The sequence below is a fragment of the Protopterus annectens genome, chromosome 6.part0 (assembly GCF_019279795.1).
Source record: "Protopterus annectens isolate FY-2018-M chromosome 6.part0, PAN1.0, whole genome shotgun sequence".
Classification (NCBI taxonomy): Eukaryota; Metazoa; Chordata; order Ceratodontiformes; family Protopteridae; genus Protopterus; species Protopterus annectens.
Genome location: NC_056737.1, coordinates 377,182,242 through 377,207,060, shown reverse-complemented (window position 1 = coordinate 377,207,060; position 24,819 = coordinate 377,182,242). Strand labels below are relative to the sequence as shown.

General features: G+C 44.5%; 1 protein-coding gene across 2 annotated transcripts in view; it reads left to right on the top strand.

Moving 5' to 3' along the window:
* Nucleotides 1-24,819, top strand: part of BAZ1A (bromodomain adjacent to zinc finger domain 1A) — a 3,222,221-nt gene that overhangs the window by 152,914 nt on the left and 3,044,488 nt on the right. For both annotated transcript variants that reach the window (XM_044074116.1, XM_044074115.1), the window contains exon 2: nucleotides 1,524-1,802. In XM_044074116.1, the coding sequence (XP_043930051.1) occupies nucleotides 1,524-1,802 (279 nt within the window). The remainder of the gene's footprint in view (nucleotides 1-1,523; nucleotides 1,803-24,819) is intronic.

Sequence of the window (24,819 nt, the reverse complement as noted above, 5' to 3'; positions counted from 1 at the left end):
TGACACATGGAGAGATTCCTGCTTTTGTAGCAAAATTAAATGCTTTAAAAATGCTCAAAAGCATTAGCTGTCACAGTATAAAGCAATTATAAGTGCAGTAAATCAAGAAAATATCTTATTTTAGGTTGGATGGCACAGGATGCAGTTGAAACACTTAAGTTTTCTGAACTCTGTAAATGAGCACAGAGCCTTGTAGACTTCACTGATTTGTAGTAGAGCGAGAGAAGCTTGAAAACGGACTCCTGCGCTCTAGCCAAAAAATTACCACACTTTTTTTTCTTTGAGCTCCCTAGAATGCTTCCCATCTCAGAGAAACTGGGGTAAACACGTGCCACAGAATGAATGTATGAAGTGCGTATATATAGATATAGGGAATGTGTGTGTGTCTGTGTCTGGATCCCTATCAGTTTTCAGAAGTTCAAAATTCATGTGGTTGAGACCATATGATCAAGTTTTTGAAACTATTTGAATGGAGATTGCGGAACAGAGCGGATTGGGAAATTTACTCTCTTCCTCCTTGTAGTGTGATCTCTGAGTTGGTATGTATAATTTTCAGGGTTTTTTTGCCTAACTGTTAATTTAACAGTTGAAAATTGGATAACTAAAGCACAATTACTTATCCACGCTAACCCCACATAATCACAGCTGAACACCCAACATGACAGAAGTGCCTCCTGCCCACCCTTTAATTTTAATGTCATAAATTTGGCAGTGTACTTTTCTGTATTCTAAATCAATTTTTAAAACAATTTTATTTACAAAATAATGCAACACTACCTGTGAACATTGTTTTAAGGGCTGCTTAGCTGGTTTACTACCTGCTTAGTTCAAAGGAAATCTACTTGAGCAGTGGTTCTTATAAGGAACTGTGTGAATGTACTTGAGATAAAAAAAAAAAAAAAATGTTCAAACAGGATCTCTGATGTAAGGGTTCTTGCTTACCTCCTCTTAATGTCTTTTCTGAAACATAGCTGCTGTTCTGGTGGTTTGGTTAAAAAAAAATAACCCAGCTGTGGCTTTGTTTTTTTCTTATTTGGGGGGGGGGGGGCATATTTGTTGTAGAGGTGTAATCGTCATGGTTAGTTTGGGCATCTTGTGTCCTTGCGGCTTCCCATTTGGGGGAAGTTGAGCTTTTAAACCTTACTTTATGCAAGTCCTTGCAAGCTTTTTCAGGGCACTTGGGAACACTTTGTGGCTTCTTGTTGAAAAAGAGTAGAATTTGACACTGGATGCTATCCCCTTTGCAGCTTGGCATCCTTTTCTACATCAAGAGGTAAACCGATCTGCTTTGGGGATGTCCTGCACCTGTAGAATTCAGACCAGAAAAATTGATGTGTACTCATGTCTAATTCCAGTGTATATTTAATGCTGCTACTGCAGCAGTGATACTTCGAGCATTTATGGTTATGATGAGTTCCCTCACTCAGCTGTACTTTTTGTACTTTAATTTACCATAGAAAATTTTAACTGAACAATCATTAAAAATGTATCTTTTTTTTTCTTTTTTTTTTTTCTTCTCTTAGTGAGTTTTTTGAACGGACTATTCTTTGTAATAGCCTGGTATGGAGTTGTGGTGTTACTGGGAAACCTGGATTGACCTACCAAGAAGCTGTCGAATCTGAAAGGAAAGCTCAGCAGAATCTCCAGAATTTTCCAGAGCCTCTGATTGTTCCAGTCCTGTACTTGACCACCCTAACCTATAGTTCAAGGTTTCATGAAATCTGTGATGACATTTTTGCTTATGTAAAGGATCGTTTCTTTGTTGGAGAAACTGTGGAAGCTTTGAGCAGTTATGGCACAAGGTAAAAGTTGGTTTTGTTTACAGTTTGTCCTCTCTTCCTCACTGTTGTGTATGCTATAAAGATTGCTTGCTGCAAACATTCGTTTAAGGAAAAGGTAGTGGAGAACTATTCAGTTTAGTGAATAGTCAAGAGTGAGGTGTTTTAAGTAGAAGTATATAATAGTACTTGGCTAGGTAGCCAGACTGACAGGTCATGGTGCATAGGCCAAGAACTATTTCCATCTATGGCAGTAAGAGTAGGCGGTTCTCAAAACAAGTCTGTGTGTTATTCATATTTGCATTGGGTATCTTTGCTGAGACCATACCTCTCAAGTGTACCTCATTACGAGGAACGTACCTCATTTGGGGTCTTAAAGTTCATGTTCCTTGAAGTTCCTCAAAGTTCCACACTGAAAGACTGTCACACATTCAGTGTTAGAAATTTTTTTAAGAGAAATCCATTGTAAATAGAAAGCAGTCGTATTAATTCATTAAAATATCTTCTTTATAAGTAAAACCAGCATATTTTAACCATCCTATGACCTTCCTAATTGAAGTTGTTAGTAAACCATTAGTATGTGTTCCACATTTTGCCCATTTGTTCCACATTTTGCCCATTTGTTCCACATTTTGCCCATTTGTTCCACATTTTGCCCATTTGTTCCACATTTTGCCCATTTGTTCCACATTATGAGGGCTAGTGTTCCTCATTTTGGAGATGGAAGGTTGAGAGCTATGGCTGAGACTTTGTCGGAGAGTGCATGCAATAGGAAGGGAGCCTAATGGAGCTGGAGACAATAAGATAGATGGAGGAGAAAGTTGTGAGATTATGATATTTGCATTGCCATGCCTAACGTAGTTCAGTGCATGCTGTGCTAGTACAGAGAGGCATATATATCTCAAGGATAAATAACGGAAGTAACATTTGGTAAATACCTCAATTATGGGGATCTGCTTGGGGAAACAAAGTATGCTGAAGGAACAGGAAGAGGAACAGGTTATAGTACACTGTGGAAATGACAGATGACTGAGATGACTTGAGCTTAAATTGAAGATGTGAGATCTGTTGTGGAAGACTAGGTTCGTATAATTTAGATGCGAGAAGAAATTAGCATAACTGGGAGATTGAGCTTAAGATATAGTTAAAAAGGAGTTGAGGCACATAATTAGAGGGAAACTTGCATCATCTAGCTGTGAAGTGGGAGATGTTTACCTCTAGGAAAAGTTGATAAAAGATGAGCTGAGTTGCTGAATGAGGACCTCAGCAGTGGGGGGTCTTGATCTAAGCCTTGATTAGAAAATTAAACATTTGCCTCCCCTTAGCCGCCGGCTCCTTCTTGTAGGGAGAAGGAATAGATGGATTTCTCTAAAGGTTTAAGGCCATTTTGGCTGTGATGCAGCCCCCTGCCCCCCCCCCCAAAAAAAAAAGATTGCTATGTTTTCTTCTTCTCTGAAGCTAAGGTTTCTGATTCTGATCCTTCTCTGGCCTGCTCCTCTCATGCACACTGTTGGACAAGTCCCGTTGGATGATGAGGATTCCATTTTACTTGATTCTTCAGTAAAAGAAACTTCTCTTGGAGAGGCCATCTTAAATGTTGTGAAGCATTTTGAGTGCGACTCTAGGCAGATTTCAGAGGTACAGAAAAGATGTTACAAATTCTTGGAAATAGGCACCAAGCCCCTTCTCTTGTATATCCCGTTCTTGAGGCTTTCTTTGGATTCTTTTCAGTCCACTGCTGCTGTTCCGGACTCCCAGCCTTGGTCTCCCAAAAGACAAGACTGAGTTTATAAAAGTCCCTGATGATCTTAAGTTTTTTTTTTAAATCCTGTGGCAGCCCTTCTGCATTTTCCCTCTCATGTGGTAAGCCTGCTAAACTTGTTCCCAATCCCTTCCTTTTAGACTAGAATAAGCAGGACTTTAGATATGTGAGGTAAAATGGTTTTAATACCTTTTCTGCTTTGTCATTCAGGGCTACTAATTACCAAACCCAGATAACCAAATACTTGATATTAATTCTCCGTTATTTACATAAGGTGTAATGGTGAGATTCTTGTCATTGTGGTCTAAGTTCATATGGTAAAATTCACCCCAGGTAGCTCTACCTCCTTTGAGCATCCCAGTGCTCAGGAATAAGCAACAGTGGCTTTCTTCCTGATGGGGCACTTCACCTCCCTCTTTGCACTTTTCTGAAAAGCTAATCTTGATACCCTTCCCTTTCTGGTACCCTGTGAAGGATGATTAGGGTCCAGAAGAAATTGACAGGAGTTTCTCACTCCCTAGGTTGCTAGTTGCGACTTGCGCGGAACTGCCCAGGTTGCTAGTTGCTGTCAACCCCGACACTGCCTAGGTTGCCACTTCCTCTTGTGGTGGTCCAAAGATAGCGGATTCCTGCATTGGACCTGTAATCCTTCTCCGTGTACCCTCTGAAGCAGCAGCCTTTCATTCTCATTTGCCCTGGGGGAGTTTGGTCTCTTCACACTAGTGTTCCACCTGCTGGCACAGGCAATGGTTAGCCGCCGGCTCCTTCTTGTAGGGAGAAGGAATAGATGGATTTCTCTAAAAGTTTAAGGCCATTTTGGCTGTGATGCAGCCCCCTGCCCCCCCCCCCAAAAAAAAAAGATTGCTATGTTTTCTTCTTCTCTGAAGCTAAGGTTTCTGATTCTGATCCTTCTCTGGCCTGCTCCTCTCATGCACACTGTTGGACTTAAATTGCTTCCACTTTTTTATTCCCTCTTGTCCTTGGCAGGTTTCATCTATGGCTTGGACTCTACAGAGTTCTCTTTTCAGGGAGTCGTCTATTTTGTGGCATTAGAGTTGTGCCGTTTGCTGTTATTATTAAGCTTTCTTTCTGGTCCTAATGTGGTCCTTCCCTCCTTCTTGGTCTTACTTTGTAGTAATCTAGTAAAGGCCTCAGTGTTCGATTACATTGGTGCAGTAAGGTCTTGTGTTACATTTTTGAAGAGGACCTTTATTGGTGAGTCAGCAGTACCTGTTCTTCTTTACACTATGGGGAAGTATTGTCTTGGCTGCTAAAATGATGTAAATTGGGGAAGTGTGCATCAGTTGGTAGAGTATGCTGAATTTCTGCAGGAAGGCACTGGTGGTTAGGAGCAAATTGTCAGAGGTGGTAGAGGAAGCATGATCATGTAACCATGTGGCATCTTAAGTATCTCTTCATACCATTTTGTGAAATGTTTAAGTGCATATTGATAAAAACAAGAAGTCCAGTCATAGGACTTTTCAGGCTAAGTCCTCTTTATATCTCCTTCTATATTACTGTTGCAGTATCTTTTAATTAACAGATCTCTTGCCAAGGATGGTCCAAAGCTTTTGGATATTATAGGTGATGTACATCACCTGTATGCTACTTGTGTGGCATAAGGCATAAAGGTGACATACAGATGCAACCACTCAACTTTGCTGCCAGTCTGAACGTTATTGTCAAAGTCAGTCTGAATGCCATTCTGCCATGCTGTCTTCAGACAAGTGCCCCATTTAGGGTTTCTTTTCTACCCTTTTATCTTAATTGTATCGTCTTTGTGTTTGTCATCCTAGAAGGGAAATCATCAGTGTGGGAGGCAGATTCCCCGTAAAGACCATCGTGACCATTGTCTTTTTTGCTCAGGTGCATCCCACGATTATACACGGTGCTCCATCTGTTAAGCGTTTGTCTCCAAGACCCTTCATATTTGCTTATCTTCCTTATCCATATGCTTTGATTGCCAGCAACTTAAGCTGTTGGCCCATCATGCTATGGCAGAATTCTCCCGTCCCCTGAGTCGACCATCTGCTAGAAAGGCTAGGACTGATGTGGTTGCTGTCCAACCTCCCTGGACATCTCTCAAAGGTAGCAAAGACCCCAAAGACCATCCAGTGCTTGCTTTGAATTCCTCTGCCGTGACCTGTCAGAGGCTGACATGGATTTGAATTCTCACATGTTCTCTGAAGCTGTTCCGACATCCATTCTGGATGTTGTGGGGGTGAACTTCTGCTAATAATTGCCAAATAGGTTTCCTCAAATTTTGTTGAGAAGAGAATTCATCTAAGATTATCAAATCTTAAGGGTCTGAACACAGTCCCTTTTTTTCTTTCTGTACAGTCTGCTGGTGAGAAGGTTCTTCACACATTGGATCTGTATAGACGGCTCAGGTATCCTTATTTTGATGAGGTTTTTACGAAAGCAGAGATTAAATATTTTGTACGCTAAAGTTGTGTTGGTTCCTCTGTGGCTCCTGTGAATTTTGGTGGTTGTGTTTTTGTGGTTTCACTCGGCTCTGTGGTGAATTTTTATCTTTATCTTTACAGCTCCGGTATTGTTTGGATAAAACACAGGCAATTTGTGTGAGCAGCTTTTTGTTTCTTTTCATCCCAAGGCTTTGGTTTTGGCTGTTTCCAAGCAAACAATCTCATCTTGGATTTATAAGGCCATCTCTTTTTGTTGTTCCTTTCATGGCAAGTGTCCCTTCCTCTGTAAGGGAATATTTTACTAAGATAGGTGCCTCCTATGCTGTCCTTTTCAAGCGTTAGGACACCAATTCCATCCTTGAAGCTGCTGCTTGGTCCTGTGTTCGTATTTTCACTAAACATACATTGGATGCGGTTTCGAAGGCCAGGGCATGTTTTGCCAGGGCTATTTTGCATGGTTTTGTTGAGGGCTCTTCTATTCCTTCCTTCTCCCAGCTTTCTTTTTATTTCGTGTACTCTCTTATGTAAAGAATATTTCAGTAATGGTTTGGAAGGACATAGTGCACTTGCTGTAACAGTAGATGTTCTTCTTTTCACTGTTGCAGCATTTGGTCCCTCCCTCCTGCCTCCTCTTTCCTAGCTCTTGGCCCTGTGCTTTTCTTACCTTCCTGCCCGCAATGCCCTTGCTTCGTGTTTCCTTCAGTCCTTTTTCCTTCTGGATGTACATGATGTTCATCATGCATACAGCTGCAGTCATAACAGATGGGTTTTCCTGCCGTCAGGCGGGTCCTCGGTCGGCCGAATTCCAAAGTCTAGGTCCGGCGTCGGTTGTCGTCGCTTCTTCCCTGACGTCAGTGCGACAGGGGTATAAAAGAACCAGTTGACACCATTTTCTTCAGTCTTTCTTGCCCCGCTGTGTCCGAAGCAGAAGCAGTTGGCAAGTGTCGGTCGGCCAGCTCCTGAGATAACGAATATCTGCAACCGAAGTCTTCTTAAAAGCTAAGTACCCCGTTGGGGGAACTTTTCTTACCTCAGACCGATGTCAGACAAAGTTAATAATTGTATTTCATGTGGGAAGCAAATACCGCATAAGGATTTCCATTCCCTTTGCATTCCTTGCTTAGGCCCAGACCACGACGTCTCGGCCTGTCATTTTTGTGCTACCTTCAACAAACGCACCATTAAGCGTCGGGCAGAGTTCGCCCAGCACTTTTTTTGGCCAAAAATGTAACTACATAATGTCGTCTGATACTCTGACTCCAGTTTTGTCTAAGTCGCAAAGATAAGGACCGACACACGAGGTCCGCGGTCTCTACCACCGACATCACACCAAGGCCGACTTCAGGTGGTCCGGTTCTCAGCGAGGCGCCTACGCAGCCCTTGACTACCAACGACACTTCATTGGTGGTGTCTTCTGTACACGAGGTCGCAGGCTCTTTGGCCCACACCCCGACTACAGATACCGAAGCCACTCTTGGCGGTGAAACTGAGTTCAGACAGGTCTGCCTCCTCTCAAGGTGTCTTCAGGCCTTCCTCTTCTTTTTCCATCAAGGTTTTCACTAAGTCTAAGACAGCCATGCATTCTAAAAAACAAACCCCACAGGGCCCTTCTCAAGGCCCCATGCCTAAAAAGCAGATGCTCAAAATGGCTGAGTATTTAATTTCTCTAATCAGGGGTTCTCAACCCCCCCCCCCCTGGAAAAAAGGACCAGAGTGGAGGAAGAATCCCCTCCTTGGACCAGGCTTCCATTATTTCGGAACATTCTGATGACCAGGAACATTCATACTCCCCTTTTTGAAGATTCTGATGCAGAGGCGTCCATTCCCTCTGTCCCCCCCCCCCCGGGGATTACTCTTTTGGGGAAACCTTGCATACCTTGAGGGAATACTTCCACTGGGAAGGTCAAGAGTACTCAGACTCCAAGAAAAGGCTTAGGGATTTTCTCTTGCTCCCTCAGCATAGGCCTCTGGCTATACCTCCTGTCTTAGATATCCTTGATGATGTGTATTCTGAGTCCTGCCTTAACTCAGACTCTTTACCTCCAGCCCCAGTCAAACCTGACTGGTATTACCGGGTTCCTGACTCTCACCAATTCCTATACAAAAACTATGCGGCTGACACCAGAAACTATCTCACAGGGCCCCAAGGGAATTGAGGCTTCCACTGCTAAAAATCCTTTACCTTCAGAGAGGGATTCCAGAGCTTTAGAAACGTGGGGGAAAAAGGTATACACCTCGCCCACCTTATCCATGAGGGCGTTAAACTGCCAGTTCCATATGTTAAAGTGCCAACAGTTTCTGTTATCACAGTTGAGAAGCAAAATGTCACAACCTGAACAACCAGATTTGAAGGAGTTGCAGGATTTGATACATAGTGCAGAACAAGTAGGTAAACATACCTTGCAATGTGGTTTTGATGCTTTAGAGGCCTCCTATAGAGCTGCTGTTACAGGATCAGTCATACGTAGACATGCTTGGCTCAAAGAGCAAACCTTACCAGATCATGTCAAAGCTAAATTACTGGATGCACCTCTGCAAAAAGATGTATTGCTTGGTGTTACAGCTGAGGAGGTATTAAAGAAAATGGAGGAAAAGGCAAAATCAATGCAAACAGTGAAAGATTTCCTACCGGTACAACCTCCACGTTTCAGTAGAAATTGGCCTTCAAAAAATTGGTCCTTTCCAGCCACGGACAGACCCCAAAGAGGTAGATACAAGCGCCCGAGGGGTAGAGGGCAATCTCAAGGATCGTTTAGAGACAGACAATGGCAAGCACCTACCCAAAGAGGTAGTGAGGATAGTTCACAGCCATTCAGAAAGCCGAATCAATGACTTTCCACTTTGCATGCCAAGCGAGGCTCAAATGGCAGCACCTTTAGGCGGAAAACTGGCATTATTTTCAAAAAATTGGCATATTGTTACAAAAGACAAATGGATCCTGGACATTATAGACAGAGGCTACAGATTCCACTTTCACACCCTTCCAAAAATGAGAGGCATGCCAAACCTGCCACACAATCAAAGGGCAGAGGCACAAAAACAAATTTCAGATCTCATGGACATGAAAGCTATTCAAGAGGTACCTGCACAAGAACAGGGTCAAGGTTTTTATTCCAGACTATTCCTGGTACCAAGGAAGGGCAAAGATTGGAGACCTATTTTGGACCTATCCATCCTAAACACATTTTTACTCCTGCCAAAATTCAAGATGCTCACATTACAGCAGCTTCTTCCCATGCTGGGCAAGGAGTCTTGGCTGGTAACATTGGACCTCAAGGAGGCATACCTGCATGTCCCAATCAGACAGTATTGCAGAAGATACCTCAGATTTCTTGCAGGTTCAACCCATTATCAATTCTCTGCATTGCCCTTTGGCTTATCTACTGCGCCCAGAGTGTTCACAAAATGCCTGGCATCAGTAACTGCCTACTGCAGACTGCAAGGGATACAAATATACCCATATTTGGAAGATTGCCTGATCCAAGCGGACAGCAAGCGCATACTTCTGAAACATCTAGCTTTTGTAATAAGGTTGTTAAATTCCCTGGGATACAGTCAACAAAAAGAAATCAAGGCTAATACCCTCTCAAACAATAATTTTCCTGGGTGCCAACTTGGATACAAACACCCAGATGGCCTACCTCATGCCAGAGAAACAAGGGCAACTAACTCAATATTTCAGAAAACTGGCAACTTTCACCAGGCTGACTGCAAGGAAAATCCTGCAGGCTCTGGGATTCATGGCATCTTGCATCCTACTAATCCCATGTGCAAAGCTACATATGAGGAAACTTCAATGGTACCTGAAAAACCTATGGTCTCAGCACAGCCACAGCTTGGAAACAATAATACCACTAATTCCATGTCTTCAAAAGGAATTTCTGTGGTGGGCTCAAGCATGCCAAACAAGCACAGGTCTCCCATTCTGCAAGCCTCAAGCAAGTCAAACCATCACAACAGATGCCTCGGATTACGCCTGGGGGGCGCACATGACAGATTGGTGCATTCAGGGCAGATGGTCCCAAAAGGAAAAGCACCTACACATCAATCAAAAGGAAATGCTAGCAGTAATAAATGCTATTATAGCTTTCAAAGACCTGCTGCATTCAGGCCAGCTATTAAGGACAGACAACACCACAGTAATGTGGTACAAAAACAAACAGGGAAGAACCCACTCATACCCCCTGTGCAGGCTAGCCATGTCTCTTTGGAACATGGCTCTAGAATTGCAAATCTAGCTTCAAGCACAGTTTCTGCCAGGCAAGGAAAACACGCTGGCAGACAACCTAAGCAGAAATATGACAGATCCACACAAATGGAAGTTGCATCCTCAAGTTTTTTCAAAGATAATTCAAGCATGGGGAAGGCCAGACATAGATCTCTTTGCCTCCCACAGAAATCGCCAATTGGCAAAATTCTGCTCAAGGACCTTTCATCCACAGGCCTGGAAAGTGGACACACTTTCAGTTGGACAACAATGACAGTTTATGCCTTTCCACCTCTTCATCTGCTGCCCAAAGTTCTATTAAAAACCAGAGCAGGCAGACCAAAGATGATTCTCATCGCTCCAGACTGACCAAGACAACACTGGTACCCACTCCTGAGGAGCCTAACGCATTCCCCACCATGGATCCTATCTCTAATGCCTCTTCTACTGACTCAGCACAACTTCAAAACTCTTCACAGTCAGCTGAAAAGACTCAATCTAGCCGCATGGAAGATTCCTTAAAATCACAACAGACCTTACTCTCCAAGGAGGTACAGGATGTCATTTTGGAGGCCAGAAGACCTTCTACTAGAAAAGCCTACTCCGCCAAATGGAAACGGTTTTGTGCTTGGAATGAGAAAAAGGACCAGAACCCTGGAATACTGAATTTACCTCAAATATTACAGTACCTAGCTGAGATGCTAAGCAGTGGACTTTCATTCTCTTCCATCAAAATCCATGCCTCAGCCATTTCTGCAGAATACAACACTGATCCTCCTTTATTCTCTCACCCCCTCTTAAGGCAGTTCCTCAGAGGGGCTAAGAATATAAAACCCCCAAGGAAGCAACCAGTACCTGCTTGGGATCTCAGTTTCATTCTAGAGAAACTGACTTTGCCTCCTTTTGAGCCAGCTGCCTCAACAGAACTGCAATATTTGTCCTGGAAAACAGCCTTCCTGCTGGCTGTCACCTCAGCTCGCAGGGTTTCAGAACTACAAGCCCTCATGGCTGTGCAGCCTTTCATCATTTTCCATCAGGACAGAGTTTCCTTACGAACCAATCCTTCCTTTATACCAAAGGTAGTATCCAGGGTAGCCTTGAATCAGGCTATCCACTTACCTACCTTTTACCCCAATCCTCAAAACAAAGGGGAGAGACTACTACATTCCTTGGACATTCACAGACAACTACATTATTATTTGGACAGAACAAAACCTTTCAGAAAATCAGAGCAACTCTTTGTGTCCTATGCTGCAGGGGCTCAAGGGAAGCCTATTTCCAAACAGACAATCTCAAAATGGATTGCCCACTGTATATGCTTTTGTTACTCTCTTCATGGTAAAACTGTACCTGCAGGCATCAGGTCTCACTCCACAAGGGCCACAGCTATCTCTGCAGCTTTCCTCAAGGGGGTTCCTACCAAAGATATTTTGGAAGCTGCCACTTGGCGTTCTGTGCATACTTTCTCCAAGCACCATCACCTGCCTTTATACTCCAAATCTAGAGCAGGTTTTGCCACTGCAGTTTTGCAGGGCATCCTGGCTCCTCCCAGTTCCACCTAGTGCCTACCACCCCCTTTTTTAGCTTTGGTATTCTACCCATCTGTTATGACTGCAGCTGTATGCACGATGAACATAGTACAGTTTTGTACCTACCATAAATGTAGATGTTAGAGTGCGAATACAGTTGCAGTCCAGGTTTCCCTCCCTCCTTCCCCTCTGGAACAGGCTATAATGGCTAACACCTCCTCATACAACCTGATTGGGGTATTCTTTTATGGTGTATTTGCTTGCAACTACTGTTTTTTGATTATACTGCATTGCATATTACATAAATTTATGTATTGCCTTCCTTCTGGGGGCACCTGACATCTGGGGCAAGAAAAACTGAAAAAAATGGCGTCGGCTGGTTCTTTTATACCCCTGTCGCACTGACGTCAGGGAAGAAGCGACGACAACAGACGCCGGACCTAGACTTTGGAATTCGGCCGACCGAGGACCCGCCTGACGGCAGGAAAACCCATCTGTTATGACTGCAGCTGTATTAGCACTCTAACATCTACATTTATGGTAGTTACAAAACTGTACTTTTTTCTTTGTCCCTGAGGGTTTTCTTTTCTTCCTGCGGCAATGCAGTTCTGAGTGTCTGCATCTCTGTCATCTTTATGCTGTACTCTGTACACAGGGAGTATACTTGTGATGTAAGGTGCCTGTAAGACCTAAAAGCTTTGGTATATTGGTTGGGCATTGGGCTATCCTTGCCAGGAGACTCATTGTGTGAAGGACATCTGCTGTTAAGGTAAGGTTTTACACAACTTCAGTATCAGTTTGCTTTGTAGTTTTAGTCTTGCATAATCAGTTGTGTGAAACTTTTAATATACAGAACATTTAAATGCCACAATGTTTAGTTAATTAGTGGTCAAATGAGTGGCAGCATATGTTTTAGGTACATCAGTGTTAGCAAGTCTGTGTAGACACTTTTGAGCAAAAATTTACTGAAGTATTCCATAGCGAGTTGTAGAGTTTCAGTAATTGGGAATGCATTATTTCTCTCTCTCTCTCTCTCCCTCAGTATGGATTCAGAGGTCATTATTATGCCGTTGGTATTGTGTTGGTTAAGAAAAGCATGAATATTGGCTTGATGTCTGAGCAGAACAAGTAAATTAGTACATAAAGAGGAACAGAGGCATATGTTATGCGCCACTAATACAGTGTGGAAAAATGCAGTAGTAATATGGACAAGTAGTAGGGCCTGTAGCCTGGGGGAGTAGCTGTGTAATGTTCTGTAGTCCTGTCTCGCCTTCATTCTTGCATATGGGTTCGATGCCGATCCTTGGCTCCGATTCTGCCTATTACAAAGCTCAAAGTGTCTAAGTTGGCTCATGGCTAGGTAGGTATTCCATAGTGCAGTAGTACAATCCCCAGATCTCGTTTGCCACATCTACGAGTTCAGAAGCGCTTCTTGCTTGGCTGTGGCCAAGTTCAAAACTTCTTTCATTATTCACTTTTACTGATACTTTAGCTAATTATACTTAATATTAGTATTAGTTATCTTAGAGATGGTGTTTAGAAGTGTGTTTGCTATTTACTTAGTTTTTTGAGACCTTGTTGGCCATTTGGCCCTTGTTGTTCTGTGTGTGGTATCCTGTGTGCTAGTTTCCAATACAATTAATATTACGTAGGTCCGCGTTTGTTAGGACCTTGTTTTTTGCTTTTTCATACCTTTAATATTGTGTGCAGTGTTTTGTACTACTTTTGACAGTTTATATTTCTGTAGGTCCGCATTCGTATTAGGGCCTTGTTTTCTCAATTCTGTAGATTAGTAGTTTGTGTGCATTGTTTGCCTCGTACTTTGCCTGCTCCTTAAGTTTCTGGTTTTCTCTGGCTTAGCTTCATTTCCATCTAGGTCCGTTTAAGTTAGAGGACCTAGTCCTCTGTTATCTTTGAATTTTTCTAACAGGGTTAGGCCTGTTTAAGCTAGATGACATAGTCCTCATTGTATTTGTTGTGTACCTATCTTAGGGCGAGGTCTGTTTAAATTAGAGGACCTTGTTTTCCTTATCTTTGTTTACAGAGCTCTGATAGATATGTCTAAAGGTCACAAACCTGCAGTAATTGTGTTTATTGCCTTGGAGCCATTCACTTGCAGGAAACTTGTTCCTTCTGCCACTCCTTCAGCTCCAGAGTTCTCCAGGAGTGAAAGAACAAGTTAATTCTGAAAGGTTTCCTCGAGCCTTCCTTCGAGAAAGACCTAACAAGCTGTTCTTCATCATCAAAGTCCCATTCATCCAGAAAATAGAAGGTCAAGTCGGCGAAGAGACATTCTCCAGCGCCGACTAGTGTATCAGAACCTCCTCAGGAAACATTTGAAGCTAGATAAAACTTCTACCTCCTCTCTTCCACTGTCCCCGGAGCCAGTCGAGGTGGTCGATATTGATACTGCAGTGTCAGCCCAAAGTCTTTTGGAGCAGACTACTGAAAAACTGCATCTGAGCCGGTTCAGAGATATTTTGCCGGTCTCCCCAACCTTGAGATCTCCAATTTTACAGAGATCCAGATTGCCTACCCTGTCATCCAGATACTCCAAGAAACTGTCAGATGTGGAGAGAGTAGTGCTTAGACTCTTGAAGTCGTCTGCTTTGCCCAAATTGTTGTAGACTCCGACCCAGTCGGTTCAGGAGCCATCAGAGTCCATTCTCTCTGTTGTAGTTCCTCCGAGCCGATTTGGGCCTTTGGAGCCAGCGATTTTGGTGCTGCTTGTTGTGGAACCCTTGGTTCCAGCTCCCCTTGTGACTGTCTCAGAGCCAGGTTCCACTCCAACACCTTCGGCGCCATCCGTGGTGTCTAGGAGCTGAAGCTCATCAGTTGTGCCCTGACAGGCACACTTGGACCCGAACCTCTTTGGTGCAGAGTCTCCCTCTTGGTGCGTCTGGTAGGGTGAGCTCAGACCCTACATCCATCTCGGAGCCACTCACTCTGGAGCTGAGGACCATCTCCTTTTCCTCTGAACCAGGGTGGTCTTCGGAGCCGGAGAGATCTGCTTTTGAGATGATGAGCATGCTGTCTCTGTCAGCTCCTTGCAAGGGTACCAATAGTCTTCCCCCTCTAGCACTGACCTCTGTCTCAACAACTTCTCTCTCTCTTGACAGCAGAGACCCGCAGCCTCAGGAGCCCCCGTTTGTTGGCCCCCAGTCTTCCAAGACCTCCCCGGAATGCCTTTCTGAAGAGCCCCCTCTGAAGAGAACATGCAAGAGGAAGCATGTAGACTCCCTGGATGAGTATCACCTCAGACACTGACCTCGAGGAGTCGGAAGGGTCCCCCAAGTCATCCTCTGATGATGTCTCCTTTGTAGACATTCTAGAGACTCTAAATCAGAGAGGCGGCTGGCCCACTGTCGCACCTTCTGATGAGTCAGTGTACCTGAAGGCTTTCGGGTCTCGACCTTCAGCCTCTTGGGTATCTCCACCGTTTGACGAACTCTTGCACCTGGTTAGTCAAAAGGTGTGGGAGACTCCTAATGCTGTGGAGCCAGTCTCCAGAAGACTCAACAAATTTCTCTCAGCCCCAAAAGAGTTTTTGTCCAAGGGCGTGCCTGTAGATGCCATGGTGGCGGCGGGCACTAAGGAGGAGCTAGCGAGACTTCAAGCATATCTTCTCTTCAGCGACTTTTACCCTCAGATCGATTAACTATTTTAAACATTTTACTAGGCTTCAGAGAGGTCTCCTCAAGGAGTTAGGAGATACTCTTCAAGGTACATCTACTGAAGGAGTCTCTGAGAATGACTGCTCAGTTGTCCACCTTAAATTCTGTCGTGAACTCCTCCATGAGGCTGATCTTCTATGCAGCCAACGGAGAGAGCAGGGCAGCGGCTTCAGTAGTTTCCCTTGGGCGATACTCCTGGATATGCTTATGTAATTTTGCGGAGCCTTTCAAGTCTACCTTTACAAACGCCCCCTTTGACTGTTCTTCTCTGTTTGGACCCAAGATAAACTCACCAGGTGTGAACAAGAAGGGAAAACTCTGTCTGCCGTGGGGGTGCGATGTTCTTCGTGTTTCACTTCTGAAACTCAAACGAAAATTTCAGGAGTTGGCCGACTGACACTTGCGAGTTGCTTCTGCTTCGGGCACAGCACGGCAAGAAAGACTGATGTAATGGCATCTCTGCATGTTTTATAACCCTGACGTCATGGAAGAAGGCACAACAACCGGCGCAGGACCCAAGACTTTGTTATACAGGCCGACTGAGTCTACCTGCAAGCAGATAACCCAAATGTAATGACTGCAACAGTGAATACACTTGAACATCTACATTTATGGTAAGTGTACACAACTGTACTTTTTGCTGTCCCTTCTAGACCATATCCCAAGAGTCAGAGAGGTGGTAAGATGTGGTTCAAGAAGTCCCAGAGATTTTTCCGGGATGCACAGGGTGATTCCTCCTTCAGAGACAGAGGAGGAGGAGCTAATGGTAGACATCGCCCTAGAGGCAGGAGGGGGTCCACAAACCAGGGTGGCCGCAATTCCTTTCGAGGCCATCCCTATCAGCACTCCTGATGTGTGGCCTGGCAGTGCTTCTCTGGAGCCAGTCGGGGGTCGCCTATCTTTGTATCCAGAGGCCTGGCCAAACATCACCCAAGACAAATGGGTACAAAGAATAATCACCAGAGGATACTTCATACCCTTGTCTCTTCCACCCCACATTCCCAAGAATATCCCGGATGTTCCACCCAATCACAGGGATCAAGCAACCGTAGAAGTGCAAAAGTTCATAGGTTCATACTAGGCTATCTGCCCTAGGGCATTTATAAGCCTAGCCAGAATGTGTTTGATTTTCGTCACCCATTTTAAATTTATTTTGCTATGCCCTTTTTCGAAGTTAGTATACTGTGCCTCTGTATAACAGTGACACAGAAGTGATACCCGGGGTAAACCTACGATCTCCCATCCACTCATCAAGATTCCTCTTGAAGAGCGTCAATGAGGGACTCTGCCTAACCTGGACTGGGATTTTATTTCAGAGTGAAGGGAGCCTCTGGGTTATGAATCTGTCCCTCCAGCATGTCCTATTTATTTCAGTGCTGAGGTTCAAGTCTCTCAAGCGCGTAGCTCGATGGGATTTAGATTTCCTGAGGTGCAGCATGTCCATTAATTCCGGGTTGGACATGGCTTTATACGTCAGGCACAGATCGCCTCTGAACAGGCGGTATGCCACTGAGTAGAGCTGGAGTTTCTTTAACCGGGCAGCATATGGCATCTGTTTGAGCCCTTTGATCTTCTTGGTGAGGTACTTTTGGGGTCTTTGCAGTTGCTGCAGGTGTCTGGTAAGGTGCATCCCAAAAGGGGCATTGTACTCAATTATGAGCCTGATGAGGGATGAGTAAAGATGCACGATGACCTCCCCTGATCTAGATGTGAATCCCTTCATGATTAGGTGGGCTATATAAAATGATTTTCTAACCACTTTGGCCACGTGGTTGTCAAATGAGAGATTGCTATCAACTTGGTTCCCCAGGTCCCCAATTACTTCTGTACTTAATGGATTACCACCTATGTGGTAATTTGTGGGCACTTTGTTTTTGCCAAAGGGGATGACTACACTTTTTGGCATTTAGCTTGAGGCCATGGCTCTGGCACCAGTTGTCTGTTTCTATGAGGCCCTTTTGGAGGATGCTTGTGTTAGCTGGAGAGTCGATTATGGCGCCCAGTTTGCAGTCATCTGCGAACTTGGTCAGCCACAGTCCTACCGTGTTGGCCTGTACCTCCGAGAAATATATACCGAACGAGAGGTCCCAGGACTGAGCCTTGTGGGACACCACTTGTAACTGGTTTGGAGTCTGACATGGCTCCAACAATTCCAACCATGTGGGTTCTGTCCTTGAGCCAGTTTGCAATCCATCTAGTGACACAGGGGTTTATATTTAAGCTGGTGAGCTTATCTATAATGCCAGAGTGGGGTATTGTATGGAGGTATTGCGAGGTCCAGGTAGGCTGTGTGGACCACCTTCCCCTCATCAATGGCCTTGGTGACTGTTTCAGAGAAATCAACCAAGTTTAAGAGGCAGGATCTGCCCTTAAAGCCAAACTGGGTAGGATCCAGTGTCTGTAGGTCCCCAATATCTTTATGAGGTCCATGATGATCCTTTCCATAGCTTTGCAGACCAAGCTAGTCAGGCTTACGGGGCGATAGTTTCCAGGATCCGTTGAGGCACCACCTTTATGGAGAGGGACCACTGTTGCTGTATGCCACTCTTTGGGTACATATCCTGTAGTAAGGCTGAGATTGAACAGTAGTTTTATGTTTGGGTTTAGCTCTTCTTGGAGTTCATGTAGGACGCAGCCCGGGACACCGTCTGGTCCCATTGATGCTGTGTTTTTTGCTTTGGAGAGGGCGGCTTTTACCTGAGCATCTGAGATGTCAGGGAGGCAGCACTCTGCTGGGATAGATATTTGCCCTTTTGGTGGGGGGGGGGGAGTTTGCGCTGAACCTGTCAGCTAGGATGTTGGCAATGTCTGTGGGTGGAGTGTATTTTTTGTCATTTTGGACTAATTCTGAGCATATCTGGGAATTACCACCCAGGTTCTTAACACAACTAAAGAAAGCCTTGCGATTATCCTTAGTGTCCTGTGCAATTTTTCTCTCGAAGCTGGCCTTAGACAATTTTATGAGTGCCCGTAGTTTTTTGCTAATACCGATCAGTGATGCCTTCCCTTTTTGGGATATTGCTCTATCATTTAGTAGCTTCCTCCTTCTATTGTATAGTTTGTTTATGGCTGGGGTCCACCAGACAGGACGTCTGCCTTTGGAGGATTGGGTCTTGATTTTATTTGGGATCGCATGATCCATGCATTCTTGAAAGTGTAGAATGCGTTTATAAAGGATTCTGCAGTCTGGGCCGTATTTTCCACAGGCCCAGGGGCTTTGAAGGATTCCACCTCAGTTTTGAGGAGTGTGAAATTTGCTTTAGAGAAGATTTTCACTGTGGTTTTCTGGGCAGGGGGTGGGGTCGGGATGTGAATATCCAGTGAGATTAGTTTATGGTCTGATCTTACCAGTGAGGGGATACACTTCTGGTCTGGAGCATAGAGTCCCCATGTTGGTGATGATCAGGTCCAGTATGTTTTCCCCTCTTGTGGGAGTGGTAACAAGTTGTTCCATAGCATTTGAGTTTATAAATTCTAGGAACCTTTGGGCTAGGGTGTTGGAGCTAGAGTAATGCTCCCAGTCTATGTTTGGGTAGTTGAAGTCGCCCAGTATAATGGTGTTTGGAGAGACCTTCATATTTTCCAGTGTTCTCAGGAAGGCCGAGTGGGGTTCCTGGGTTTGGGAGGGTGGTCTGTAGCAGGCTATAAACTGGAAGGCAGTTTTACCCACTGTTAGTTGCACATGGATAGTCTCTGATGCTTCGTGCTTTGCCACCAACCTGGAGTTGTGGGTATCTTTGAATATCGATACTCCCCCCTCCTTTTGTGGTTCGGTCTAAGTTTTGGGACCGAAAAGCATGGTGTGTGGTATAACCTGGTAGTGCTGGGGTGCTCTCGGGAGCCCTGAACCAGGTTTCTGTTACAGCACAGATATCAATGTTCTCCATGCTAAGGAGAGTTTCGAGTGCGTGCATCTTGAGGTTTAGACTTCTGGCGTTGAGTAGCATTACTCTTAGTTTCTTATCCCTTGTGATACCTATGGAGGTGGGTTTGTCTTTTGAGCCTTGCCTAAAAAAGGCACTATGGGGGTAGCAAGAGCCTTTGCCAATATTCGAAAGCCCAGGGGTGACGGGTGCAAGCTGTCCCTAGCGAAGCATCGTGGCTTGTCGAGCATATCATCCCAAGCTGACCGGCATTGGATCCCCTTTAAATGACACCAGTACTTAAGCCAATTGTTGAAATTGATTATCTTGTCTTCATATTGTGGCATCATTCTTGGTGAGGGTAAGATGCTACTCAAGGTCAGGGTCATACCGGCCTGGGCTACATGCTCATAGAGCTCCTCTGTCTCTTCATGTAGTCCAGGGAGGTACGTCTCAGGTTATTCACACCAGCATGGACAATGACTGAGTCATATTTGTACTTGCCTTGGAGTGACCTGAGTGCTTGTGTTATGTGGCGGATCCTAGCACCCGACAGGCTGCTCACCGTGACCCTCTCCTTGTTCAGCCTGGTGAGCGGGACGTCAGTGTGCCTGACGATAGTCACCTATTACAAGTTAATCAGGTGTGTTTAGTCTTAAGGGCTGTGACTGTTCGGCACACTGGCTTTGTGAGATGTGTTGCACGTGTTTTGTTTTGGGGTAGCGGTTGCTTGGGTGTCTGCTTTTGGAGGTCTCTGCTGCTTAGGCAGATCTTTATTTAGAGCCTCCGAGTATGTTTTTGTGTGATTATGTGTTTGGTTTGCTGTCGTGGTAGGTCTATGTGAGACTGGAGTTGTAGTGAGTGTGGTTTCCTTCTCCTCCTGACTGGTTATGCCAGTACTGAGTTGAGAGAGCTTAGCCTCCAGTTTGGCTATATGGTTGCATCTCTCACATGTGTTGGAATTTGTTGGGAGGAGGAGAGGGTTGTCTGTTTACATGAGGCAGTTGTAACATTGCCTCAAGATTCCCAGATTCATCAGCTGGGGACCGGAGAGGAGATTGACAACTGACCTTTGGACATGCTAGAATAATATTGGGAATTCCTTTATAATTGAAAACGAGGGCCAGTGGGGAGTGAGGGTGTAGTGCTTTTAATTTTTAGTGCTGACTTATATAATTGCTTTAGTGAGCAAGTGCCAGGTAACTTAAGTGCAATGTGTTACAGGTAACTTAAATGCAAAAATGACAAACAGTAACTTTCTTTCAAGTGAAACAAGGAAATAAGTACAGTAAGCAATGCAGATATCACTAGTGATCCACAGAAGCGCTGAGAAGCCGCATATTAGGTGGAATTAGCGTTCCAGGGAAATAACAAGCAAACAAACAACAAGCGTATAAACAAAGCTAGATTCAGCAGGCCTCGATCTAGTCTATGCTACAGCAAACAAGGTGTACCAATTTCAGTAAGATACAGTTCAAATATTCAGGCACTATAAACCTTTAACCAGAAATTCCCAGCTCAGAAGGGCAGAGTCCAGCCTCTTCTCCCACAAGAGTGCAGACCACAAACCTTCTTGATGTAAAATAACTGTCCTGAAGCCCAAGTGCTTAAACCAGAACTAATACACTTTAAGAATAACAGACACTGGGCTCTCAATCAGCAGTTCCCAACTTAGAAGGATTAAAGCTACCTGTCCTGCCACCACAGTGCATGCCACAAACCTTACTAATGTAAAACAACTGGTCTGAATCCCAAGTGCTTAATCCAAAAGACTTACAATGATAGCTACACTTTAATCAAGTTACTACCAAGCAGTAATAAATACAATTGAATACTTTAGAGAATGCCTGGTTTAGTGCTCGTTACACAAAGCAAGCTAGATCCAGCAGGCCCGAATCCAGTCTATGCCACAGCAAACAAGGCGTACCAACTTCAGTAAGAAGCAGTTCAGATATGCATGCACTATAAGCCTTTAACCAGAAATTCCCAGCTCAGAAGGGCAGAGTCCAGCCTCTTCTCCCACAAGAGTGCAGACCACGAACCCTCTTAATGTAAAATAACTGGCCTGAAAGCACAAGTGCTTAAACCAGAATTAATACACTTTTAGAATAACAGACACTGAGCCCTCAATCAGCAGTTCCCAACCTAGAAGGATGTAAGCTACCTGTTCTGCCACTACAGTGCAGACCACAAACCCTCTCAGTGCAAAACAACTGGTCCGAAGCCAAAGTGTTTAAACCAAAAGGCTTAGAATGAGTTACACCAAGCAGTAATAAATACAATTGAGTACTTTTAAGAAACACAAGTACAGTAAAAGCAGATGAAATTTTTTTTTCTGAACAAGTGCTGAGATCAAAGAAACAGATTTGAGTGCTGAAACTAGAAAACTGGCTAGTTATAAGAAAAAAAAAACTAAGCTAGAAGGCTTCCCTCCAACACAGAAGGGCTTGGGGGCTCAGAAGCCTACAAATAGTCTATACCACTTAACAGGAAAGGCAGGAAACGAGCTTAAATTTTTTTTTTTTTTTTTCGGTTTCCCAGATGCCGTCTTTGTACACGGTAGGAGTGCCTGAAATCAGAATATGATCTCACTGCACTCAGTTGAGTGAGCAAATGAGGTGGGCCCAGAAGGAGTATCCAAACACAAATTTACAAGAGGGACGGGCAGTTTCATGGCCACTAAGATTAACACCAAAACAAAAACAGGGAGAGTGGGTGGGACTAACTGAAGAGCAGAGTCGAAACTTCCAGTTCAGTTAATATTCCTGCAACACAGTTAAAATCAATTTAAATACTGTATTTTTTGGAAAAAAAAGTGCAGATAAAGGTACTTAAATTCTCTGATATGCCCAGTTGAATACAGCTAGTTCTTAGCCGGCCAAAGCTGAGGTTTTTAAGCAGAAAATATTTCACACTGTACCACTTAAATAGGCAAGGACAGGAAATCAAAGAATGTGGCTACCCCCACACCTGTAATTACTAGCAAATAATAAAATTCAGCAATCACTGACCAACTTCCAGTTCAGTTAATATTCCTGCAACACAGTTAAAATCAATTTAAATGCTGTATTTTTATACTGTATTTAGCAAAAGTTGCTTTCAAAGAGAGTCATCCAAACTGTCCCCACAGACCAGATAGTATTTGGAGCTTACTCAAGATTCTTTTTAGTGCCAAAATGAACAGGAGACTGGAGGCCCATCTTGGACCTCAGCAAACTAAACAAATCTGTAAAGGTTAAGTTACGGATGGTGACACGGCAGTCTATATTCCCTCTTTTGGGAATAGACAATTGGATGTGCTCCATAGACCTCCAAGATGTGTACTACCATATAAAAATGGACAGAGCATCAAGGAATCATTTACGCTTCTGGCTGGGAGCCAGTCATTACTAATTTCGTGCTCTGCCCTTTGGTCTCACCACAACCCCCAGGGTGTTCACCAAATGTATGGCAATAGTGACAGCTTACCTGAGACATCGTGGATTCCTAGTGTATCCATACCTGGACGACTGGCTCCTGACCGCCACCACCAGGCACCTACTCCTACAAACCAGAGATTCGACCATCTAGCTCTGTTCCCAGCTGAGGATTATAATAAATTGGGAAAAGTCTGCCTTATCGCCTTCTCAATTTGTGACTTTTATAGGTGCAGAAATAGACAGTCGCCATGCTAGCTCGTCTACCTGCAGACAGAATTCAAAACCTCAGGCAACAAATTCTCAGTCTACTTTCTGTGTAGAAAGTCAAGGCAGAGACAGTGCTAAAACTCTTGGGGACCATGGCCCCCACCATAACTCTAGTCTCTCTAGACAGATTGCATATGCGAATTCTCCAATGGCTTCTATTTTCCCAGTGGTCCCTTCAGCAGCTGCCTCTATCTCACTCTATCCTCATAAGAGTCGTACAAAAAGGACCTTCGTTGGTGGATTCAACCTGCTCAACTGACTACAGCACTCAATTCCTCCCTCACCAACCCGTTGCTACTGTGACCACGGATGCCTCACAGGGTGGGGGGCATTATCTAGGCAGGACTGTCCAAGGCACATGGCAAGATCACGAGGCTCACCTGCATATCATTGTCTTAGAGATGAGAGCAGTGCTTCTAGCATTGCAAACACTTAACGACTTTCTTCCTCTAGGGACGATAGCAATCCAATCGGACAGTGTCAGCGGTATGGTATCTAAACGAGCAAGGAGGAACCAGATCTTACCCCCTTTGTCGGGAGGCTCTTCGTGTTTGGAAGTGGGCGTTATCTTCCCAACGCTTTCTAATAGCAAAGCATATCCCGGGGACAACCGTGCGATAGCCGACAAGCTCAGCAGGGCAATCTTGATTCCTCACAAGTGGTCTCTGAATCAGGAAATAGCAGAACAAGTCTTCCACAAATGAGGACAGCCTTGCCGCGATCTCTTTGCCAGCCCGATCAACGCTAAATGCAGCAGCTATTTCTCCCTTATGCCCCCTCCGGCGAAGTCACTGAGAGACGCACTTGTTCACGATTGGCCCGCGGGACTCCTTTATGCATTCCCTCCCTTTCCGCTTGTATCCAAAGTGATACAGAAAGCGAAGTTATTGGGAAGCAAGATGATTATCATCACTCCTTGCTGGCCTCGCCAGGTTTGGTTACCCTTTCTCAGGCCTCCTCTACTACATGATCCATGGACTCTGGACCCAGTGCTAGACCTCTTGACACACATATCAAGCTCCCTTCATCCCTGCCTCCACACCCTCAACTTGACAGCGTGTTTGCTCCACTTCCATCCCTAGTCAGGCTTCATGACCTTTCCCTTGCTGTGACCCACATCCTTACATCTTTGCATAAACCTTCCACTAGAAAGTTAATACAATAGCCAATGGAGAAGGGTTTTCTATCTGGGCAACAGAAAGAAATGTAGATCCTTACACAGCATCCATCCCTGTGGTGGTAGAATTTTTGTTTGAACTTTTCCATCAGGGATCAGCTGCTGCCACAATTAGGGTCCAATTGGCAGCAATGTCTAACTTTCATTTGGGGCGACATGAAGCTAATCTGATGTCCCACAGTTTATGTAAAACCTTGCTTAAAGGCGCTACTTTGCTGAGACCTCCCTTTCAGGAACCTGTATCTCCTTGGGATCTAAACTTCGTTCTGTCCAAACTAATTTCCCTGCCTTTTGAACCCGCACATTCGTGTCAATTGAAGTTTCTGTCTTGGAAGACTTTGTTTCTAGTAGCTATCACATTAGCTAGACTGGTATCAGAGTTGCAAGCACCGTCAATTAAGCCTCCTTATTTGATTTTCCACAAAGACAGAGATGTTCTTCGTGTTTCACTGTTGCAGTCATTACATTTGGGTTATCTGCTTGCATTGGCCCTCATTCGGCCTGATTAACAAAGTCTTGGGTTCTGCGTCGGTTGCTGTCCCTTCTTCCATGATGTCAAGTCGTCAGGGATATAAAACATGCAGCCGACGCTATTACATCAGTCTTTCTTGCCGTGCAGTGTACGAAGCAGAAGCAGTTCGCAAGTGCTGGTTGGCCGACTACTGAAATTTTCGTTCTTGAGTTTCAGAACCGAAGTCTTCAACTAAAGCTAAGTAC